This window comes from Pituophis catenifer, unplaced genomic scaffold, assembly GCF_029215685.1.
Source record: "Pituophis catenifer annectens isolate HBS135680 unplaced genomic scaffold, rPitCat1.0.hap2 SCAF_6, whole genome shotgun sequence".
Classification (NCBI taxonomy): Eukaryota; Metazoa; Chordata; class Lepidosauria; order Squamata; family Colubridae; genus Pituophis; species Pituophis catenifer.
In genome coordinates, this window is record NW_027256886.1 from 30,138,153 (window position 1) to 30,163,212 (window position 25,060).

Genomic DNA, 25,060 nt, shown 5'->3' on the forward strand with positions numbered 1-25,060 from the left:
AACGGCGAGGGCTCCTTGGTTCGCCTGCCTGCGATTTGGCGCACGGCCCCGTCGACTTTGACGAACGCCCCCCCCCTTCCCTCCCTGATCGCATGAGATGGCGATGGTAACGGAGCTCAGCCTCTTCGCAGCCCCAAACCCAGCCTTCTGCAAGAACTGCGGGAAGGCTCCGGATGTCGTTCACCCAAAGCCGCTCTCCGGAGCGCCTCGCCGCCTGTTGCTGCTGCTGCTGCTGCTCCCGTCGCGGTCGGGACTTCTCGAACGGCTTCTCGCCTTCCTCTCCTCCACCCTCCCCGCCCGCCCCCTTGACAAGCCCATCCGTCCCTTTGCGGGGGTGGTGGGCTATCATGCTGGGCTGGGGGAAAAAGTGAAAGTCCCAGGTTCCGCTTCCTGACAGCGTCTCGCCTTTAGTCACCCGTTTAAGAAAAAGGCTCTGCCTCAGGCGCAGATGGCCGGGGAGAAGACGCGGAGGTTCACTCGGAGCTTGCTGAGACCGAGCATGGCAACTGAGCTTCGCCAGAGCGCCGCTGCTACCGCCACTGCCGGCGACGCCGCCGCCGCCACCACGAGCAGCGCCAATCGCAGCCGCTTCCACAAGAGGGTGAGTTCCAGTTCTTCTCTTCCGGGGAGCGCGGAAAAGGCGCGAAGAAGCGTCCGAACGAATCTGTCGCCACTCCGCTGTTAGGGAGGCGCGGGGTGGGGGGTGGGGGGGAGAGAAGGGAGATTAAGGTCGCTCAGGCAATTGCCCTCCTCTACACAGCCTTGGGGCGAGGTCGCAAGGCTGGGCACGGTCACGGTGGTGGGATGGTCGCTGTGAACGGGGAGGATTGCAGGTTGGAGAGAGGGCCGATGACAGAAGCCCTCCAGGACCGATGACAGTAGTGCTCTCTCCAGTACTGTCCAGAAAGACGGGTTAGCAGCTGGTAGGCAGGTTTTATTTCCAGCTCTCGCTGCACGCCTGCAGAGGATTGAGTTTAGAGGGTTGTGTAGAAAGCCAATGCTCTCTCACTACTGTGCTATGCCTGCAATCCAGAGGGTGTATGGCGCATCCCTCTGATGATGAGAAGGCATTGTCCTTCAGTCATCTTCCTTGTTTTTTTCAACAATGCCAACAGCTCAGTATTACCCTGTTTCCTCCAAAATAAGACATCCCCTGATAATAAACCCAATCTGGTTTTTGAGCGCATGGCAATAAGGCCAAGTGCTTATTTCAAGGTTCAAAAATATATATATATAAGACAGGGTCTTATTTTCTGGGAAACATGGGTATTATTGAATTATTATTAGATGATTATGGAATATAATTTAAATATGCACATACCCCCACCCAGAAAAACAGAGAATTAGGCAGTATGTTTTTAACAGCAGGAAGAATGAGGAAGGTGCAGTTCTGTGGTCAACAGTCTTGAGTTGCTCAAAAATGAGCCGCACTGCAGTGCAATCCTAGGTATGTTTTCATAGTAGAAGGAACTTCCTAGTTGCCAGTTGAGATGATGAATTCGCCTTGGCTGGATGTTTGAATTTAAGAGTAGAGAGCCATCTGTTGGAGAACCTTTAGTTTGGGATCATGCTTTGGGCTGGAAGTTGACAAAATAAGCCTCCCAGGTCTGTCACCCTTCATTGTCACACACAGCACTTGCAAGGCCTCAGTCATCATTGTTCTTTCTTTCTGTTTTGCTTTTGTAACATTATACTTCTTTTCAGCAGCAACCTCTGTATCTATTGGAGAAAAATAAACAAAAAAAAAACTTGATACAATTTAATTATATTACATATATTACGACATAATAAATATATGCTGTCAATTTTTGATAGTTCACTTCATTATTAAGCGGGCAATACCACAAAAATATTTGTGATAAAAAAATTTTTGTATTAAAGTGCAGCAAGATTTGTCATATGAATGATTCATTAGCAATTCAATGCCATTTATCTTATCCCAAATGCCTCCTGGTATCTTGTTTTCTAGGATAACAGAAAACAGAGTTAAAAGGGACTTTGGAGGCCTTCTAGTCCAACTCCCTGCTCAGTCAGGAAACCCTATACCATTTCAGACAAATGGTTATCTAATCTCTTCTTAAAAAATTCCAGTGTTGGAACATTCACAACTTCTGGAGGCAAGTCATTCCACTGATTAATTGTTCTGTCAGGAAATTTCTCTTTAGTTCTAGGCTGCTTTTCTCCTTGATTAGTTTCCATCCATTACTTCTTGTCTTCCCTCCAGGTGCTTTGAAGAATAGCTTGACTCCCTCTTCTTTGTGGGATATTGGAATACTGCTATCATGTCACCCATAGTCCTTCTTTTCATTAAACTAGATGTACCCAATTCCAGAAACTATTCTTTATATGTTTTAGTCTTCAGTCCCTAATCAGGTTCCATTCTGGTTTTCCCCAGTTTTTATGATTCATTTTTTTTATAATCCTTGGAAGTAGGATCTTAAAATGGTAACCAATATGTTGAATGATTATTTTTTACACATTGTAAAATAAAGAATTAGCACTGCAAAGACAAAACTACTGTTGTTTGCTAAGTATTCCAGAATTCACCGGTAGTAACCAATGGCCTTGAAACTGAACAAATTAAGGTATTTTAATTTAAATATCTTGAAATTGCCTTTCAGGCCTCCAATGAGAGAAGTGCTCATTTATGTAGTCCAAATCATCTTTGGTAATTGGAATATTAATTTAGGGTCACCTATTTATCCCTATTGCATTAAAACTAATTTCTGTCAAAATATGCTTTCAGTTTTTATACAATGCACAGTCAACATTTTAAAGAATTATCTTCTAAATTCCAGCTCAGTGTTTCAAAGGCCTGGAGTACTGTAAGCCTGGAGTAATTAAGCTTGACTCCAATATGTGTTTGTTTGCTTGGTTGTTTTCCTTATTGGTTAACATTAATATTTTTATCCATCATTTTGACTCTTGTGACAGTAGAAGATAATTTCAATGCCAAATGGAAAGCTATATTCTTATATATTCTCTTGGAAAATCTCTCTGGGATACAAGCAGGCCAAAAACGTGTTCTGGTCATGGAAAAATAATTAGATCAGTCTCACATGCCCAGAAACATATTTCTAAGAAGCGATTCTTTTCGGTTTAAACCTGTAAGCGTTTGAAATCTGATAGCCTTGCCATTAGCTGTTTTAGAAGGCAGACATAAGAAAACACCCTATTATGGCATCCTGTATGTGCCATGTGGCATAGGAGCTATAGATACATTGCCTGTTATTCTTCTAAATTATGGGATTTATTGAGAGCTTAAATCTCATTGTATTTATCTTCATATAGTAAAATATTCAAACTATACTGATATCTTTTATATGCAAATTATTTTCTTCAACCAATCACATGTCAACCCACTATAGGTCACTAAATTTCTTTAGACTGTCTTAAAAAATAGTGGGAATTGATATCTAATTATTTCACTCATTGTATGAGATAAACATATCAACTGATGGACAGAAAAGATTCTGTTGAAGTACACTTCCTGCCAAGGAGGTTTATGTTTCTCCCTTGACTTTATGCAGCAGTTTTAAAGAGTGTCAGCGTTACCAATATCATCCTCTTTATAGTTTAACATTGAATGTTTAGTTTTAAGCTTGCTTTAGCTTTAAATAATCTTATGATTTATGACTCTTAGATTCGTAGCTTTAGGTTAGTAGTGTTTTGTCACAATATTTTATATTTATATCTAGGAAGTCAGTTGAAATACTACTTTCTGACTTGCATTTATTTTGTTAGTTTGACTGTTTCATTTATGCTGCTCATTTCAAAATAAAGACTGAATGACTTTTGAAAACAGTTTTCAGGACAGTTAAGAGATACAATGAACGCTTTCAGTTTTTGCATGGCTTAAAACATTCTTTTGCCCCTTAAAAGTCATTTAACCAATTGTGGGATCATTAGCAAGTTATTTGCAGCCAGAATCACACCTTTTACGGTGCTGCTTATGGAAACACTTTCCACTCCCATAAGAGAACACATTTTCCATTCACTGCTGAAATGGACTCAGCCTGTGAACATAAATAACTGATATTATATTCTTACAGGTATCTTCAAAGCAATATTATACTTTTACAAAGATCTTCAGAACTCTAGCTAGTTTTGGAACATTCTCAACCCAACTCCTTCTAAAACAACAAGTTGCCTGAAACAGTGTAAGGCTTTGGGTCAGAAATTTCTTATTATAATCCATTCTGTCTCCTTTGAAAACAGAAATAGTTTATTAGCCATCTTAAGATAATTGATGCTTTTGCATTTGAGATCTAATTTTCAGTGAACAGCTGAATAATCACACAACCTTCATATTTAAAAAGCTGCATTTTTGTATAGTTGCAAATTTATAGATGTCAAATGTTTTAAAAAAAAGAACTTAAAATTGTGATGGTGAGAATGTTTTAATTGTAGTTTTATATTCAGGTAGTGTTCAACTTACAATCACAATTGAGCCCAACATTTATGTTGTTAAGTGAGACGTTTGTTAAGTGAACTTTGACCATTTCTTGCCATAGTTGTTAAGTGAATCACTGCAGTTGTTAAGTTAGTAACACGGTTGTTACTGAGCCATGGTGGCGCAGTGGTTAGAGTGCAGCATTGCAGGCTAATTCTGCTGACTCCGGCTGCCAGCACTTTGGCAATTCAAGTCTCACCGGTTCAAGGTTGACTCAGTCTTCTATCCTTCCAAGGTCAGTAAAATGAGGGCTCAGATTGTTGGGGGCAGTATGCTGACTCTGTAAATTGTTTAGAGAGGGCTGTGAAGCACTATGAAGCGGTATATAAGTCTAAGCGCTATTGCTATTGTTAAGTGAATCTGGATTCTCTATTGACTTTGCTTGTCAGAAGGTGATCACATGACCCGTGGACACTGCAACAGTGGTGGGATTCAGCCAGTTTGCCCCAGTTTGGGAGAACCGGTCGTTAACTTTCTGAACAGTTTAGCAAACTGGTTGTTGGAAGAAATCATTAGGGCAGAGAACTGGTTGTTAAATTACTTGAATCCCACCACTGCACTGCAACCATCATAAATGTGAACTAGCTGCCAAGCATGCAGATTTTTATCATTGACCATGGGGATGCTGCAATGATCATAAGTGTGAAAAAAAAATCACTTTTTGTACACAGCTTTCCTTCTACATGTGATATAGACTGTTACAAATTGGAAAGCTAGCAACCGCAAACTGATGAAAGAAGAAAAGGATTCAATAGAACATTGTTTACATTCTGAATTGTACTTTGTGTTAAAGTAGACTTGGAGGTAGGTATATTTAAATAAATAAACAAACAAGCAAATATAAAGAATCTGGCAGACCACCAGATGGCACTGATCTCCTTCTAATGAAAGAAAAGTTGCTTTAAAAGATTTACTCTTTTAAAGATTTACTTTAAAGATTTACTCCAAAATGATATAGTGTCTTAAAATGTGCAGGGAAAACAATGATGCATAGAATAGATATCTTCAACTTAGTGTGGTTTCTAGTTAGACATTTACCTGTTTCTTCCCAACTAAGATCTGTGAGTCACATTTTCCCTTTGATTCAATTTACCTGAATTATTTTCTTTTTCTAGACATTTATCTTGTGCTGAAAGGATACCGATTTCCATTCTTTCCTCTCTACATTAGTATACAGTTTCTTACTTGCACACTTCTACCTTTCATTTTCAGACGAAACAGTAGAGGGAGAGGCTGGTGTAAATCTGTCTTTTTCTACATGCCGCAGCAAGCATCTTTCTCACATAAAAAAGTGAATTCAAATATTGCGAAATCTGAGCCTGACTGACATTAGAAACTGGGAGGGCTTGTTTTATGAAGGGAATGAAGGACATTATTCACAACAGTTCCCAAAAGCTCACTCCAAATGGCGTGAATAAGCTTCAGAGTGGGATATGCAGCTCAGTATAAATAAGCATAGAATGATGTACTGTATGTTGACACAGAAAAACCAGCAGTATATTAGTGAGATCTGAAGGGAACAAACATCTTACACATGAATGGGATATACAGATAGTCCTTGACTTACGACCACAATTGAGCCCAAAATTTCTGTTGCTAAGTGAGACATTTGTTAAATGAATTTTGCCCCATTTTACAAACTTCCTTGCCACAGTTGTTAAATGAATCACTGCAGTTGATAAATTAGTCGAGAACTACCTGTACTGCAACTGCTTTAAACTGTTAAAGACAAGTGCTATGTTAATTGCGATCATTCATTGCTGTTCATGCAGGTGTTCAATGTCAGTGAATCGCAGTTTGAGAAGAAAGGGATCTGACACAGTAAAGGGTAGATGTTAATGTCTTCCTATATATGACTTACAGGTTCTGAAATAAAGAGCAGATTTAGATCCATCTGGGCTGTGTCTGCAATTTCCTCCAAAAAGCCCATCATTTGTGAACTACATTGGATCCCTTTCCAAGGATTCAAAGACTAAAGCTGCTCAAGGGAAATAGCTTTTAAGAATTACTAGAAGGCTTTCATGTGCAATTAGAGTTGATCCTTCTTCTAATGTTGGAGTTAGAGCTCCAGCAGGCTCCGAAACTGAACGAAGGCAGATTTTAGAAAACTTGACATCCTCATTTCTCCTTAGCCAGATCTTCATAGTATCTGCTATGTTTATTCAATTATCAGTCACTAGGTTATCTGCTGAATGATCTTACCGTAGATAGCTATAATGTTTACCAACAGCAAGTGCAGGCCAAGAATTTAACTACTTGGGCTTACATCAGGGGAAACTACCTTAGAAAAAGGGAACTGCATCAATATGCAGTTTTTTCCCCCCCAGCATTGCTCATCAGACTTCCTTCTGCCTGTTATGGTCCTATTTCAGCCCACATTACCATATCCTTGGAGGATTACAATACCTATAATCGTTCTCTGTCCTGATCTGTCCCAGTTTATTTTAACGGATGATTGTCAACATATTAAGTAATTGCAGCCTGATTTTTTTTATATCAACAGAATAATCTGTAGCTATAACAGACCAGAATCAGTAAGAGACCCCATTGTCTTGAAATAATGAATCAATTAGTATTTACACTAAAATTACTAACACAGGTTTAACATAGGTTAACCTGCCTGCTTCTTTATAAAACCAAGGAAAATAATTGAAAGAAAAAGAAAATTCTGTTTCTCCCGTGTACATATGACCGTGACTACTTTGAATTAATGCCTCATTCATTGAATCCTTTGCCCTATCTAATGTTAAGTGTAGTCCCACACTTATCCCAAAATATTTACTTCTTTATTAAGGAAGTGACATAAAGAATTTTCTGAACTAAACTGTTTTACTGTGTTCAAATTGACTTATTCATACTTAACTTTGTATAGCATTACATACAGAGCATTTATTGTAGATCAGTGTTTTTCAACCTTGGTAGCTTGAAGATGGGTGGACTTCAACTGCCAGAATCCCCCAGCCAGCAGCAGTTGTAGATGATCTTTGTTAAATCAATTAATCTGTGAGCAGATGATCCTCGATTTACAAACCTGTTCCAAAGTTACAATCGTCTGGGCATCCTCTCTGGTCATGTGATTCCATTACTCCAGACTCCATTAATGGCCATTTGCAGCATCCTGTGGTTATGTAACCACATTTTTAATGATTATTTTGCCAAAATCTAGCATTTAATTCTGGTTTTGGCAAAACAGCGCCCACAGTGAACCATTTGGTTTTTTTATGACCGCAGCATTTCTTTAATGACTGTCACAAAAATTATTGTAAAATTATGTTGGTCACATGACCACCCTGTTTTATTACCATTGTGTCTTATGACCGCAATGGCAGATTCCATTACAGTTGTACATCAAGGACAATCTGTACTACGTGCCATTCAAGTCTACAGGAGGTTACATTTAGAGCATGTAAGCATGTGGAATATAATGCCTGATTTGCTCTCGTCCATATGTTTCTAATAGCAGATTGTTGTCTCTTGCATTGAACCTTGTGGCAGAACTATACTTGAACACTAATCTCAACAGTCTGTTTGTAACGAACAAGGAAAGCGACTTTACCAGTGACTTATAACCTATCTACACAAACCTTAGCAATGTAATGAATCACTAGTTTGAACAGTGTTGCTTATATCAGATGCATCTTGTATGTTTCCTTATGCAATCATGAATCATAATTAGAATTTTTATATACAAAATGTGTTTCTCAGTCCATTCAATACAGATTCATGCTTAAATAATTGTTACGAACGTTACAAAAATTTTGAAAATTGCAATTACATGGCCTTTCCCTTTTTTGAGTCAAGTACTCTTTCTCCAATTTGGTTTTAACTAGTTTCTGGTTTAGCAGATTACATTATCAAAATAAATTTCAAGAAGCCCTTGTCATTTTCATATTACGTTACCTTCCCAAGAATATATCCAGTATTTAAAAAATACTGTATTTGAAATCTTTACACATATACATAACTTCTGGATTTTGGAACCAAACTTCAAAACTACCAACTAGAAGCAAGAATGTACTTTTCGTAAATTGCTTAGTTTTTCAACTCAGTCAGTTATCTCTATGTTTTATCCAGGACTCCTTATTCTAGAGAATAAATTTATTTTTCAAAGGAATAAAAGACATGAGTGAGGAAACAAGACAACTCAGTCTAAATATTAAAACATAACAAGTGTGGGGAGAAAGAGAAATTATTACAGGAAAAAGAACAAAAAGAAGACCTGGAACAGAAAGAAACAATCAAAAAAGATCTCAGTGTACTGTGAGTGAGTGGGTAGATGACTAATGTCTGAACCTCTGGGTTACTCTAGGCTCCAAAATTCCTTTTACATTTTGATTTGGATAGTCTCTATATATTGCTTTACAAATGTGTGACATTTGAAATAGATATGCTTTGCCCTTTGATTTATACACATTTAGAACAGTTTCAGGTCTGTTTAAATGTCAGAAAAGCATCAAAATGATCTTTGTGCTGTCCTTCAGTTTTTTATTCTTTTGCTAGAAAGGAAAACCTGAGAAAAGAAAAAGAGAATGGCTTGCAGTGGAAAGCGAAGAGATGGACAAATTATTCCAGCTTAAATTTAAATTATTCTAGCTTAAATTTAATTTTGTTCTAGGAACTGTTGAAGGAGAGGATGCTATCCCAAACCGTGGCAGAATATAACAAGCTATTATGCTGCTGTATTGAGTTTCATAAAATGTTATGGTTCAAATTAACTATCAACACAAGAAATGAGAGGGAATCACTTAACATTTTGATCTTTATATAGTGTATAATACTGCTGACCATACCAGATGCTCTTTCACCTATACTGGCAGCCAGTACATTTCAATCCATGCTGCAACCTAATATGTTTTGTGTTAAAGCAGGCCATTTAGAATATCAGCTGGAGATCAGGATGGCTATCTTGCTTCCAATGTCTTCCAATGGAGACATACAAATTAGCATTGTTTCAACAATACTTCTTAAATTTCTAGACCACCAATTGGCTATTTTTCATCATCCTGGTTCCCTGCTCCATCAGGGTAAATAAACTGATTAGGGATTTTGTATCACAGCCAAATTTCCACTTTGTCTGAAGGGATACTGTAGCTTTTATTTTATTTAACAGAGTCCGTTTTCTTGATGCAAGTTAGTGGCATATTCATTGGTACCATGGACAGACTATCTATCTATCTATCTATCTATCTATCTATCTATCTATCTATCTATCTATCTATCTATCTATCTGGATTTATATGCTGCATCAAACCTAGAATTTACAGACAAATTAGTTAAGTTCTAAAGCCGTGTTCTTAATCAACTATGTTGTAGGACAATAGCAAACAATCTTTCTGTTATTGTTATTTTATTTATATATTTAAGCTTCCAAGAGCTGTGTGATGGATGACATCAACAGTTCAGCGGAAAGGATGTGCTGGAATATTTCCTTTTGTTCATGTATTTTTTGGATATATTTTGAAGGTATGTTATACCTGTTTGATTCTTATCCCCCATTTTGGCTTTACAGCAGCAGTCATGCTATTGGTTTGTATTGAATTTCAGCTCTACAGTTTGGCCATACGTTTCCTGCACTTTTGTCAATGCAAAGTTTAGTTTCAAAACACATATATTCAAAAGAAAGGAGAATACAATTTATCAACAACCGACATTGTTTTACTGAACAAATCATCACAAACAAGAACTCAAAAGAGAATAATTTCCAAAAAGATGATTGAAGATGAACGTGAGTAAATTGATAGTACAAAATAAGGTATATTGATGCTGAATCAGACAACTGGAGAAAAAACTGCTTTGGAGTAAACGTTCTTGGATGGCAACTTTTGTTTTAGGAATCATTGTTGGCCTTTCAGGGGAAATACAGACAAGAAGCATAATAATGAATACTAGCTCTGTCTTTATTATAAGATTACATTAACAGAATCTTATAAATGTGAAAGTATTTCTTGTCTCCTCTTACTCTTTGTAAACTAGGAAGAATCCCTATTGAAAATTTTCCCACCCATCCCCTCCTTCTGTGAATAACTTTTACCTTATAGCTGTCCAGTCTGCAGCTCTTTCTCTTGTCTCTCAAGGTCATTCATATATACCATTACATTCATAGCTAGGTTTACATATTTACATTTAGCCATCCTTTGTAACTTGACTGTTTGTAATTTTTTGGTGATACCATTCTAATGGCAGATGGTGAAGAGGAACTAAAAAGCCTGATAAGGCTGAAAGAGGAAAGTGCAAAAATTGGTTTGAAACTCAACATTAAAAAAACTAAATCATTGCATCCAGTCCCATCACGTCCTGGCAAATAGAAGAGGAAGACACGGAAGTAGTGACAAATTTTATTTTCTTGTTCTCCAAGATCACTGCAGATGGTGACTGTAATCCTGAAATTAAAGTATGCATTGCTCCTTGAGATGAAAGCTATGGCGCATCTAGACAGCATATTAAAAAGCAGAGAAATCATCTTACCGACAAAGGTCCATATATTCAAAGCTATGGTTTTCCCAGTAGAAATGTATGGCTGTGAGTGTTGAACCATAAGAAAGACCGAGCGCTGAAGAATTGATGCTTTCAAATTGTGGTGTTGGATGAGACTCTTGAGAGTCCCTTGGACAATAAGGAAACAAAATCATTCAATCCTAAAGGAAATAAACGCTACTGAAGCTGAAGCTCAAATACTTTGGCTTCCAAATGAGAAGAGAGGGCTCATTGGAAAAAATCTGATGTTGGGAAAAATTGAAGGCAAAAGAGAAAGGGACAACAGAGGATGAGATAGTTACATAGTATCATCGATACGGTGGACATGAGTTTGGGCAGACACAGGGAGACAATGGAGGATGGGGAGGTGGCATGCTATGGTCCATGGAATTGCGACTTAGTAAAGAACGACAACAACAACAACAATATTCAAGCCTTAGATATTGGTGTTTAACATATATCTAACATAGAATCATATTTAAGATGGTGGAATAAATAAACAAAATGACAGTACAATGATAAACTGTTTGATTTACCACTGTTCGTTAATTCTAAGTGACTTGGTTGAGTGATGTTGGCAATAATGTACTAAATAAATAGTTTGAATTCCTCCTCCACCATTTGATTTAAAGGAAATCATACAACAGTGCCTACAGTATATTGTTACAATGGCTGAATATCGTACAAAACTACAAGTGGTTTTAGTTTAACATGATTTTAGTTTAACATGACTGGTGACTCTGGTCACTGTAATTTGTAAGCCTTGATTTTTGGCTTATTGGATTGTATAAGTTCAGCATAGTATCATCCATTCATCAAGCCACTGTTTAGTGACAGTTTCTCAATCAGCAATTGGTTGGTTTCAGACAAACAACAAACTTAGTCAAAGAATAATTATTTTGTTCTCACAAAAATACCACTATAATTTTATTCTGAATTGTATTATTTAAGATTTTTGGTAAGCATTCAGATGATAGTCCCAAAGGTGCTTTTTCAATTTTTCTATTCAGATGATAGACTGTTTCCTCCGCTAAAATGTTATTTCCCTCTATATGCAAAGCTGACAAGTTTTTCTTACTAATAATTACAAGATGTTTTTATGTGGAAGTCAACATTTACAGCTCAGTCTAGTAAAGCTGGGAATTTTATCATCTTGCTTTTATAAAAGTAGATCTGTACTTCTCTTCCCTAATATTTAAATAAGAATAAAAATGGTTTAGTCAGATAGCACTATGAATTGAAGAAATAAGACAATATTGAATTGAATTGAATATTGAATTGAATTGGAGACAAAATTGAAGAAATAAGACAATGCCATGGTAAACTAGAAAATAAATAATAATCAAGCTGGCCTTTAACAAGGCTGTTAGGGAAAGAAAGGAAATGATAATGGTGATAAATCTGTTAATTACAAATTTATTGATATATTATGTTTTTTTTTTAAAAAAAAAGTTTATTTCAGTGATGATAATTTTACCTCTGTCACTTTTAAAACTAAAATAATAAAACTGTGAGTTTTATTATTTGGTATTGGTCATCCTGAGAGCTATTAGATGTGAGATGCATTTCATGCAGAAGACAAAAATCTATAAATCTGTATTGTGGACTTCATTTTATAATTTATTTACCTAATTTATATAGCTTCCTATTTCACAAGTGACTCTGGGCAGTGTACAACAAGACTAAAACAATAACTATCTAAAGCCATTACAATGACAAAGATTAAAGCATTAAAATCTATAAAAACAGATGGTAATAGTAATTGCATTATCTCACAAGCTCACCTGTCCCCTAAGATCTCCAGGCCTGCTTGTATAACCAGGGCTTAAGGAACCTTCATAAGCCAAGATGTGATGAGACCATTCTCACCTTTGGGGGAGGGGAGGAGAAGATTACATAGTATGGGGGCCACAGCAGAAAAGGTCCACCACCTAGGTTCTGCCAAGTGTAGCTTCCTAAATGACAGGACTTGTGACATACCGATTCTGTCCAATGGGGAGAGGCAGGTGGATGAAATCGGGGAAAGGCAATCCCTCCAAGCCCTACATGGCATGGGATAACCCAATCCCATGCCATGTAGGGCTTTAAGAATCAGCATTAGCACTTTGAACTAGACCCAAGAATAAACTGGTAACCAAGTGCAGCAGAGGTGTAACGTGCGTTATAGGGCATCATATTGGGAATATTCTTCAGCTTCCCTAGCTAGAAAAATAGAGTCAAACATCAATGTGGAATTTGCTTCTGTGAAAATGCTATTTTTGGGTAAAACATGTTTCAAATACTACCCTCCCCTGGTTTGTAATGTATGTATAGTGTTTGTTTTCAAATTATTATTTATTACAATTACAAGTTACCATATCATTTAATTCTCTAATACTTACATTTATCTTTGGAAATTGCAACTAGAAGATAGTACATACTGCTTGTAGTTTTCTTATCTTTTATAATTTTGGCATATGAATTACATTATATACTTCTATGGCTCAGTCCAATAGCATGCTTAAATTTTCTTCATACTTAAGAGTCTGGAAGAAAATACAAGCATGAATGATTTTGACATGTTGACCTATAAAAATGATGCAGATGAAATCATGCAGGTAGTTTATCAGCATCTTTGGGGAAAAAACAAGCAAACCAACCAAATCTTTCTTCTAACTACTTTGGTCCTTTATGATTCTGTTTAAGAGTGGTATTTAAATATGGTTTCCTAAAAAAATCCGCATCTATATTCCTAATGAGAAGATGAAGGAAACAATCTGGTTTATATAATTGAGTAAAATTGGAATTTTCTGACACAAGCATAGACGCAAATGGGCAGTTTCTTAAAACACTAACTAGTTGGAGATTACTATTATTGTTACAAGCTTTACCTCAAAAGTTTTTTTTAATAATAATAATGGTACATTAAAAAAACTCTTTTGTTATTGGATGAGTTATTAAAAGAAATTCTTAAGAAAATAAAATTCAGTTCTTTTGAAAAGCAACACCTTTCCAGCTCAGAGATGATTGTTTTAATCACCTACTTCATATAATCTTATTCTATCTAAGAACAATAGAGAAAAGAGAAGGAGGCTTCACAAAGAATGACATTAGACAGGCTGCTCTTTTAGTAAAACCATTCCTAAATCATCCTCATTACAATTCACCTGTTGTGGGATTCTCTTGGACTGAATCTGTGTTCATTCAGTAGCATCTACAATACATTGCTGATTTACATAAGTGTTAGAAGTATTTTTATATAAAAGAATTTGGCTGAGCAAATTAAATCCTTTCTAATAATCCTTACTGCAAGGCATCTTTTGTTAGATTATCATAGGTATTTAAGTAGAAGTTTTTTCAAAGTAAGTATTTAATTAGTCAATAAGATTAAGCCAAAGAATGATTTATTTAACTAAACAAAGTTAACACGTGATAATCCTCCCCTTTCTCAGGATAAATACATTTCAGCTTTCACTATAAACCTTTACTGATCCTCTGCATTCTTGCACTCCATTTTATTATTATTATTATGGTTCGTTGCACAGTCAGCCAGATGTTCAGACTGGACCTGGGAGTGGGATAGGCAGACGTGAATATTTGATGGTATTATTGTTACTCTGGATGAATTATGGATTTGGATATGGATCAGCTATTCTTGTTCTTTAAGATTCAATTTTATGAGGATAGAATGTCCTAAACTAAATTCAGTGCTTCTTCTGTAATTTTCTTCTGTTATTAATAAATGTCATATTTAACTGCATTTGCTTGTATATTTGCTAGTCAGCAAGCCCAGCATAAAAATATCCTAACTAGTCACTTTTTAAACTTTGCTCAGCTAGCACTTGCTGTTAGTGCTTTCTAAACGAAAACATCTGCAGTGTGCTCAATGTACTAAGGAAAAATATTATTTCTTTGAGTTCCCAGATTGGAAGAATATATTACTTTCAGATTAGCAGTCTGATACAACATACTGCTTCACACTGTCCATGCAAACAAGATCTTTCTGTCTGTGTTATAGCTTATTAAAAAATAATGCATTTGACCTTGCATTGTACATTACCATATAATCCTATTACACTGTTCTAACTTGCTAACTGTATGTAATTAATTTTTAAAGTAGAGTCTGAAAGTAAATGTAGAGATGGAAAAAGGACTCATTTCCTATGAACAAATCCATAGCTTGGTATTTTGTTTTTGGCATGGTCTTTGAGAAGCCTGCAATGTACATTTAAACCTGGCATTCTGAAACAATTTTTTTTTGCAATATTTTTCCCCATCAACTACAGCAGAAAATACAATACAGAATATACAATAAAAGCTTATTCCCAGCTTGTTCACAATGGAACTCTAGCTGTGCAATATGTGATTTGCTACTGGTTAAAGCAGCACTCTTGCATTATGTAAACTCTCAGAGCAGAGAGATACAGATGTTACATTCTGTCATTGCTCCTGTCCACAGGATTGCTTTTCATGTTGTTTTTATAGGTACATAGGTTTCCAGTCACGTGATTATTCTCCACCCTTTGAGGAGGTCACAAATTGTTTATGTGACCTGAAATTCTTTGATATATTTTGTGCAGTGTTAATTTTCAGTTTTGACAAGATCCTCAAAGCATTGTTGAAATAATAAGAAATCATTGTCTTAATATAAGTTTCTGAATATAAATTGGGGTAGTATTATACATTATATAATAAACCAACAGAAACCAAAACTGACATATTTGTTCAATGGTGTGAAAATCCTGAACCTGCAAAGACTAGGTTTCACATACTGCAGACAAGTTAATAGTCATCTGAAATCTATTAAAGTTTCAATTTTCCAATAAATTAGTATGATAGTCTTGGCAGAGGGAAATGGAGGTTATACCAATATATGTTAAAAGACCAAAACAACCCACAACAATAAAGCAATTTCTATTAATGTGCAATGAGCTAAACTAGAAAGTTTGCCACGAAGTAGGTTTATGCTACTTCTGGCTGGGGTGTTAACATTTTCAGAAATGCACTGTCCCAGTGATGTTATCAACATTTGCAAGTTTGACTACTCTTATGGTAAAGAAACATTGATACATGAAATGAAAATGTTACATTTCATTGAATATTTAAATACATATTTTAGACAAGTGAAATGTTCTGTCCATGATAATACGTTTGTACTAATTGTACTAATGCAGTTCTATCAGAGATATAAGAGAATAATTAAGGTATAAGGTGCCAGATATCTTGTAGTGAGAGAACCACAAACATTTTCAGGGAAATGTGTGTGTGTGTGTGTGTGTGTGTGTTTATGCTGGTTTTTCTAGTGTATGCATGCATATTTATACATGGTTAACTTTATCTATTTTCTTACTATGAATAGTGTTGTGTCTGTAATGAATAGCATTGTGTCTGTAATGGCAAATACGTATTTTGCTATGGTACTTTTCCAAACACAATTGCTGTAAGAGAAATGGGACATGTTGTAAAGGTCAGATTTTTTTAGCTTTGCAAATGCAGGTACCAATTGCTTCCATATGTCTTGGCTTTTTTCATTATAGTTTTCAACTTGTCAATGTCCAGAGCTTTGGTTCTTGATTGTTTAACCTTGCCCATATGATATAGAACTGTGATGGCGAACCTATGGCACATGTGCCAGCGGTGGCACACAGTGCCCTCCCTGATGGCACGCAAGCCATCACCGCAGTTCAGCTGTGCTGAGCATGTGCGTGCACCTCCCACTGGCCAGCTGATCTTTGGGTCTTTGCTGTGCATGCAGAGGGGGCAGGGTGTGTGCAGGGGGCACTCATGCATGCATGGGTGGGGGCATTGATGCATGCACGGGTGAAAGTGCACGCATATGCGTGGGGGCAGGGTGCATGTGGGGTGCCATGCGTGCATGTGTGGGAGCTGGCGGCATGCATGGGAGACACGTATGCTTTGCATTTAGGGGTTCGGGCATGCACATGTACATTTTCTCATGCGCACCCACGCTTTGGGCACTCGGTCCAGAAAAGGTTAGCTATCACTGATATAGAAGGAAGGAAGGGAAAGAGGGAAGATTACCAGCTCTTTGCATAAAGGAAAAATAGATTCCTTTTGTCCATTCCTTTTGTCTTCTTCCTTTGCTGTCCTTCTTACTCCCTGGTCAATTTCTCACTACAATTTTATCAACAAACTGTCTCTCGGTCTTCTGGAAAGAGCTTAATTTTTTTCTAATCAATTTCACAATACCCATAGAAAAATTCTCAAATTGGTTTTAAGGCTTATGTGAATAGTAAATCATTCCCAAGCAATGTCCTATAAGTGAAGCCAATAAAACACCTGTATATCCCTGCCCCAAATGTTGGTTTGTACTCTATTCATTTAATAATTCATTTATATTTTATTTGTCCTTTTCAAATTATTTTATTTATTAATCAAACCTATATTCTACCACAATCACAGTTCTCTCAGGGGCTCAAAAAATAAGAAGTAAAAAACAAGTAAAGCCCCAACAGCATGCAGGGCATAAAGCCCCAAACCCTCTGGAAAGGCTCTATTGCCAGCTTTCTCCAGAAGGTTGACACTGTTGGAGACAGACAATTTTCCAAAAGAAAACCATTCCAGAGGACTGGCTCCATTATTAAAAAATAATTCTTCCAGCTTCAATCATTCAAAAACTGGAGGGCAACCAGCTGTCACTCCTGGCATGATTTAAGTGAGCAAGGATATAAGTGCAGGTAAATAAGTGGCAATTTTGGTGTTCTGGGGCATTAAAATGAAGTACTATGGGCAAAGTGTGGTTGACACCTGTTATAGTTTGATTTGCCAAATAAATCACACTTGGCTGAATTTGCTAAATATTCTAAGCCACAAAAATCAACATTGATGATTGATATAGGGATTTGTTGAAAGGGACAGATGGAATGCCTTTTCAATCAAAAGATCAAGTAACTTGATCAATCACTTAAATCTTCCTAAAAAGCTTCCTGAAATACTACACTATTTTATCTACAAAGCATAATAAAAATGTGTGATACGATGCACTTAAATGGCTTTTACAAAATACCTATTTGCTATTAACTTGTCACTTACATATTGTATTGTTTAGCAGTAGGAAGAAATATAAATACTGAGTCTGTTTATTATATATGTATGTGTGTGTTGGTTGGGAATTCTTAAGTATCAGTACAAAGGAAACAATCCAACAAATATTTAGATTCGCTCCCATCACGTATGTTTCTGTCGAAGCAAGTTGCATTAAATTCAGTAGGAATTATATTAGGACTACATATAAGATTGCATTAAATTCCACTGAATAAAATTGAATAGGGTTGTTTTCTTCATAACCTTCAGAATAATTAAAGTCTACTGCAAGTAAATAAAACTTGTGTGAATAAAACTTGGGTAATTATTTGCATCATAAATTTTTTGAATAATTTGGCAGTTCGAAAGATATAAAAGAAAAGGGAAAACAGAAAGAATTGGTATAGAACCCAATTGCTTATACAGAAATAAAATAAATTCATGTAAAATCAATAGAGCAAAAGGAACTAAAGCAAATGTCACTTGCACAACTGTTTCTTTACCCATCCAATGACATTGCAGGATTAAAAGCCAATGGTAATTTTCTGGTAGACTTTTACTTCTTTTGATGATGTCTAGTGACTGTAGAGTTCTCCCTAGGACAGGGTGTCAAACTCACGTCGTCATGGCAGCATCAAGTGACATATCGGAACTTTCCCCCCCTTCGGTAAACCAGGCATGGGCATGGCCAGCGTGTGACGCATCCGGCCCATGGGCCGGGTTTTGACTACCCTGGTCTAGGACCATATCAAATTTGTTGGTTTGGATGTTAGGTTTGAAAATTATTATTTTAATGTTGTCTCCATTTGTATTATTTGTGCCAATTGTTTATCTTAATGGCTTAAAGTGTTTCTTCTATATCTTCCTAATGCTGTGAAGTCCTTTGAGAATCTGTCTTGGAAAGTGAGACAGGCACTGTTTTATTGTTAAAGTTGAAAGATTTGTACTGTATGTACAGAAACTGCCACAACACAACTTAAAAAATGGTCTTACTTCAAATTTTTTAATGGCCAGTGTTTTTTTCACTTAGATCAAGAAGTTTGTGAGTAGGATCTTCAAAGAACTGAATATGTCACAATTGTGTTTCAAGGCACAACCTGAAATTACTCTCTACCTTTCTAATCAATCCTTATGAAAATGTTCAGAAAAACTGGCTTTGATCCAGTACTATTAACCTCTATAGGCATTTACTTCCATAGATTTTAAAGGATTTGGGGAAAAATAATCTGCATTGAACTGCATAGCAGAACTAGATATTGTAACCATAGAAACCAAACTTCTTAAAAGCATTTTCTGAGTAGCCCTGTATGGATGTATAAAGTAAGAGCAGTGCCTGACATGCAAGACATATTAATATCAGCAAGACCATACAGCAGTCACTGTAACAGGAAAAGACATAAGCCATGAAGGGAGTTACAGTGCCAGACTGATAATATTATGATTAGCCATGACAAGACCTTTGGTCTCAGTGGCTGCCAAGAATATGCCAAAAAAAGTCTGCTTCCTCCCAATGTGCAGATAGTTAGGGACATAATGGGAATCCAAATGATGCAGATGAGAAGCAGTGAAATCTCTTTATTTGAAACAGAAGCGATAACAGTTTTGTAGCTATGCTGCTGAAACTGTATTTAAGGAAATGAAATTGTGAACTATAAAAAGCATGTCTTGAACTACTTTAGTGCATAACTGTCAGAGTTGAAGGACATGGTGCAAGAGTGTGAATTACCTTGATACAGAAAAAGAAAAAGAAAATTGACAGTGAATGTGTTTTTTAAAAAGTCACTTCATTCATTTCATAAATATTTTCATTAAAATGATTCCTTATTGTGACAAGTTTCCAGAGCAATTAAAGCCTAATCATCCCCTGTGTAAAACTGATTTGAAAGAACTGTGTTAGCACCATGCTCTTTCTTGTTTTCTTAAGCAATTGGTTTCATCAAAGAGCTGTTCCAAAGATTACATCAGCTGGAATTACAGGCTCGCTCACATCCCCATGAAACTCAATGGCTGAACTCCCATTGCCACCCAAAACAGCAAGTGCCTTTGTATGTGAGTGACTATAAACATTTTTTTAAAGTGAAGGCAGATACAATTGCAGATCTACCAAGAAGTCCTTGTTTCAGAAAAAGTCATTGATATTTCCTATTGAGGAAAAGGCATTGGCAACAAATTCAGATTATTTGGAAGGAGAAAAGAATAACGAAGGGCAATTTTTCTTTGAGTCCTCTTGTCTTGTTTATATAACTACATCGTTTAGATCCTGATCTCTGTCAGAACTGGTTCATATGATTTGTCAATACTTTAGTTGCTTTTAGCCAGAGTCGGTATACTAAGTTGTTGTAGGTGTAGAGCCTTGTTACTCTATGATAGCAAATAAAAAATAAAAATATAGAAGGATGCCTTTCTGATTTTTTTCCCCTAAAGACCAAATCTGCAACATCAGCTGTCATGGCCATCAGTGATCCATAGCTCACAGAAACTTCTGACTTTTCATAAAATTTGTTGTCTGGAAAAAAATTCTACCAGGCTGCTAATTATGTACTCACTGATAACTGATAAAAAATGCCTTTTTATTTAATGCTTTAATTAAATGCTTTTAATTGGTTTTGTGAAGATGTGGCATTGGCATTTAATAATTTGGTTTTAACATGAGTTGCTCTTAGATTTGCCACATATATTCTACCTGTGTCTTGTATTTCTGTCTGTCTGTTTATTGTCTGCTTGTCTGTCTGTCTGTTGTTTCTGTCTATCTGTGTGTGTGTCTATATTTATCTGTCTATCTATCTATCTATCTATCTATCTATCTATCTATCTATCTATATCACCATCATCACCATCCAATTCTGGGAAACAGCTAGGCTACCTGTCTTGGGATCACCCACAAAAATAATTAGAAAACATGTTGGAACTAAATAGAGGTGTTTGTCATTTATCTAGGGAATTGCACTGTGCAATTCTTTTACTATTATTTTCATGTGACCATTTGCTTTAACATGCCAGCATGCTTGTTATACTCTGACTATGAAGCAGAGGCTAGAGAAAATATTTCTGCATCTTAGTAAATCAGTGTAAAGATGTTCTGTTTTATTCATTCATCCATGGCTATTTTCTTGGCTTCCTTTATAACTGCAGTTCCTGTATATGATTGTTAGCAGGCACTTATGCATGCTTTTTCCAGCTTTTATTAAGCAGCTAGTTTAAGCCTCTGAGTATTGTGATTAGGAGATCACAAGAAGAAGGATTATTTCCTAAAACAAGAAAATGGTTCTCATGCATTTTCAGAAACAGTCACCACGAAAAAAAAAAAAAGAACAAAAACTGTCTTAACTGTGTCTGTCTGCAAGTACGGATGTTTCACACAGTGGATCAAATCTTTCCTATATCTGCATCCAAGCTATCTGGTTGTGATCAGATGATTACAGCCCAAGGAAATGATTGGAGGGAGCTGGCTGGCTGCAGCTGCACTGTAGGCTGTTTGCAGGGACAACGAGCTACTGTTTTTTAAGCATAGCATCAACATAGAAGTTATTTTGTGGGTTTCAGGATGCAGCTATGGGCTGTGCTGCCAGCATTGTTCTGCTCCAAGCCTTTCGTTCAGTGGTACAAAGGAATTGTGTGCATATTTGTAGACGACGGCAAGAGGAATTGTCACATGAAATCCTGCCTCTGGAGAGTGATGATGAAATGAGCAGACCCAGAACTCTCAACATTATGGTATGGTATACTTTTATCAAGGGGGTACAGTTGAAAGGGTAATTAGGACAGAAGCTTTATGTTTTCTGGACTTACTGTAGGGAAAGAAAATAATAGAACATCTGCTAACACTCCTGAAACTGTGCAAACCTCTAATTGAAATTCTGTTACCTGTAGTGTGCAGCTTTCTTCTACAATGAAGGTAGGGAAGGCTTGTATGCAATAGACAAGATGACATTTTGCTATTTCATTTGTTCGGTGTTTCATTTTCAGTATAATGAAATGTAGTGGCTTGCGATCTAATCATCAGCATAGCATCTTCATTCTTGAATCCTAATGCATAACCTATATGTAAAAACTATGCATCTACTACAAACTTCTCTCCCAGGCTACCAACACAGCTATATTCTTGAGCAAAGGGGTTTGTACTGCTTGCTATAATAGAAAATCATTCTTGATACTTCAAGATTGACAGGTTCTTTCCTATCTCTCCTCTTATTGGGTCTGTTTTATTCCTGGTTAAAAGAGTCATGTTGATATTCCTTTTTTTGAACCCAGGCCTTTTGTTGCCTTTGGATTTCATTAAGCACATTTAAGAGTAGAAGTCTGATGCATTGAAAGTTATCCCACTTCCAGATTTTGAAAGCATGTACTTTAACTTAATTACTTAGTTACTTAATATTTTTCTGGTCCCATTAAAACATAATGTATTACAAAACTGGTTCTTGGTGTTTTCCTAAATTACCATGATTACCGTACTGCATTAATATATTGCCTGAGTTTTCACAAAGTTTCAAGGTAGGTATGACATTCCTTGATGCTGCTAATAATGTTCAGAACTGTATGCAATTCTTTATTGGATATATAGATGTAAAGTATCACTGAATATAACCAGGGTTCCTCCTACACTTTATATTTTAGCCTACAAATCTGTTTATAATTCAGACACACTTTGATACATGAAGGATTACTTGTAGTCCAGGCTCATATCTCATGGTACAATCATATAGTTCATGTTGTCAGAACTTTCTGCCTCTCTTGCATATATGTGCAAGGTGCATCACCATTCATTTGTATTATATTAAATAAAGTTGTGATCCAGATGAACATAGATTGTTTCCCAGTTTTAGCAAATGATATTTCCAGTATTCAAGGTAATCGGCTGCTTAGAAACAAATTGTTGCTATGGAAATGATCCTGCTTTTTAATATATTTCTAACATTCTTGAGCCAAAATCACTAGGATAGTATACATAATACTAATCCCAATAAACATAATAAATCTAAGAATCCAAACAGTATAACAATCAGATTAAAAACTCATGCTTTTTACTTAGATTGGAAAAATGTAGAACAAGATGTAGGCCTGAATCATATCATTGTACTGTATACGTACCATTCCCTGCTAAGCACAACTCATTATGTGGCACATTTATGACAATATGCCAAATATAGGTAAAGCTCATTTTTACCCGTGTCCTCCCAAGTGAAAATTTCTAATCTAGAAATTATCTTGCAAAAACAAGAAACAATTGCCTACACTTTATGAACGTACCTGTAAATCTCCTAGAGTCCAATGCCAGTAATACAGTAAATAAATTCCACAAATAAAAAAAGCCAAACAAATTATATCTAGTATATTGACCCAGGATATAGTGTAGAAACCATGACTGACCCAAACCTTCATGGGAAGCTTAAGTGTGTGAGAGAAAACAAAACTGTAATCCATATAAATGTGGTTTTATTTTGTCGATTAGCCTGGATGACTGTATGTATGAATGAAAAGCTAAAATATATGTTACAAACTATGAATTGATCTCACCAAGGTTTCTGTTTGGGTATATAAAACTAAGAATCCACTCACCCAACGTTGACAATTACTGCATGAAATACTGTGAAAGGAGCCAAAAATGAGCCAGAAATGGGTTTGAGAAAAAAAATGTGCAATGTTCTAAGTGTGAGTAAGGGAAAAATATTATCATAGGTGACATAAATGACAAACTGCATAAAAAATGACTGAATCATTAGGAAACAAAAAGAAATAAAAATGATAACTGGTTTAGTGGCTAATTTGCTTACAAGGAAAGAGTAAAGTTATCAAGGATATAGGGGTGAGAAAGATTCTGAATATTGTCACAGTATTTTTAGGTAGTGTCAAAACTGGAACTCAGAGAATTGGCGGGAATAAAAAAAAATAAGTGAAAGAAACGAGTGAAAATGAACAATTAGAGGAAGACATTTATGTGAAAAAGTCTCGGAAGATACATTAGTCTCCTGAAATAATGAATTCAAAGCAGACATGAAGAAAGAGAAGTTGTGGAAGTTGCTTAGAACAGGGTGCAAATGATGGCTCTATGTTTCAGAGTGGCATAGAAGTGTGATGAATCACAGTAATGAAGAATGTTACTTAGTGGAATGATAGAGTGAAGGTGGGTGTGAATGAGAAAAATGGACATAATAGAATAATTGCTGCAAAAAAGGGTGAGAAATATATTGCATACAATAGATGAAAGATGATAGGTAGGTAGGTAGGTATATATATATATATATATATATATATATATATATATATATATACATACATACTGTAGATAGATAGATGAGAGGTAGATGAGACAGAGTAGTTAAAGAGAGTAAGCAATGCTTAAGATTAAAAGAGAAATGCAGAGTCACATGGATGCAAATTAAAAATGTTTTGAAAGAGAATGAAGATTGTTAAGCAAAGAGTAATTGTAATTACAGATAAAAGATGAAATATTTGGGTTGAATCTGAGATAATAAAATGCTGGATGGAATATTTTTGAGATCTGTATGAAGATAATAATGCTATATCTAAGAATAGAATTGAAACTGATGGAATAAATATTAACTTCCAAGAAAAAAAAATCAAAGCATATATAACCACATATACAAAGTTGTGGGGAAAATAGGAGGTCTGTTGGCTATGTTCGCTACCTTAAGTTATTTGTAAAAATAATAAAGACAGGATACAAATAAATGAATAAATATCCTGGACCAATCCAACGGATTCTGAGTTATTTGATTTACATGGAAGTAAAGCATGCATAAGAATGCATGGAATATATAGCAAATTATTTACTGTATTGCACAATGTTAATATAAGAATATATGGTGTTCCTTGGTTGTTTAATTGACCTACAGACATGTGTATAAGGACTTTTATAAGCAACATACAGGTGTATTGCTTAAGAAATGTGAATATACGGTACTTTTTCTATGCAGTTCATGTTGTGCTGCTGGTGGAGAATCCAAATGTTTTTCAGCAAATGGTAGGTAGGTCGTATGATTCACTTCAGAGTAATGGATCTTAAAACTGATATATCAAAGAGAAAGGCAGCATTCATAAGAAATATATAATTGCATGTACTTTGAGGAAACCTTCTTGTCATCTGGTGAT

At 36.0% G+C, this 25,060-nt stretch overlaps 1 protein-coding gene across 2 annotated transcripts in view; it reads left to right on the forward strand.

The window, feature by feature from the left end:
- Positions 1-448: 448 nt before the first annotated feature.
- The window catches only part of DOCK10 (dedicator of cytokinesis 10), a 156,908-nt gene continuing 132,296 nt past the window's right edge, over positions 449-25,060 (forward strand). Inside the window, exon 1 of one of the 2 annotated variants that reach the window (XM_070945998.1) lies at positions 449-601. In XM_070945998.1, the coding sequence (XP_070802099.1) occupies positions 449-601 (153 nt within the window). Of the gene's footprint in view, positions 602-21,502; positions 21,665-25,060 lie in introns of those variants that run through there. The other variant, XM_070945997.1, reaches the window with a different exon arrangement.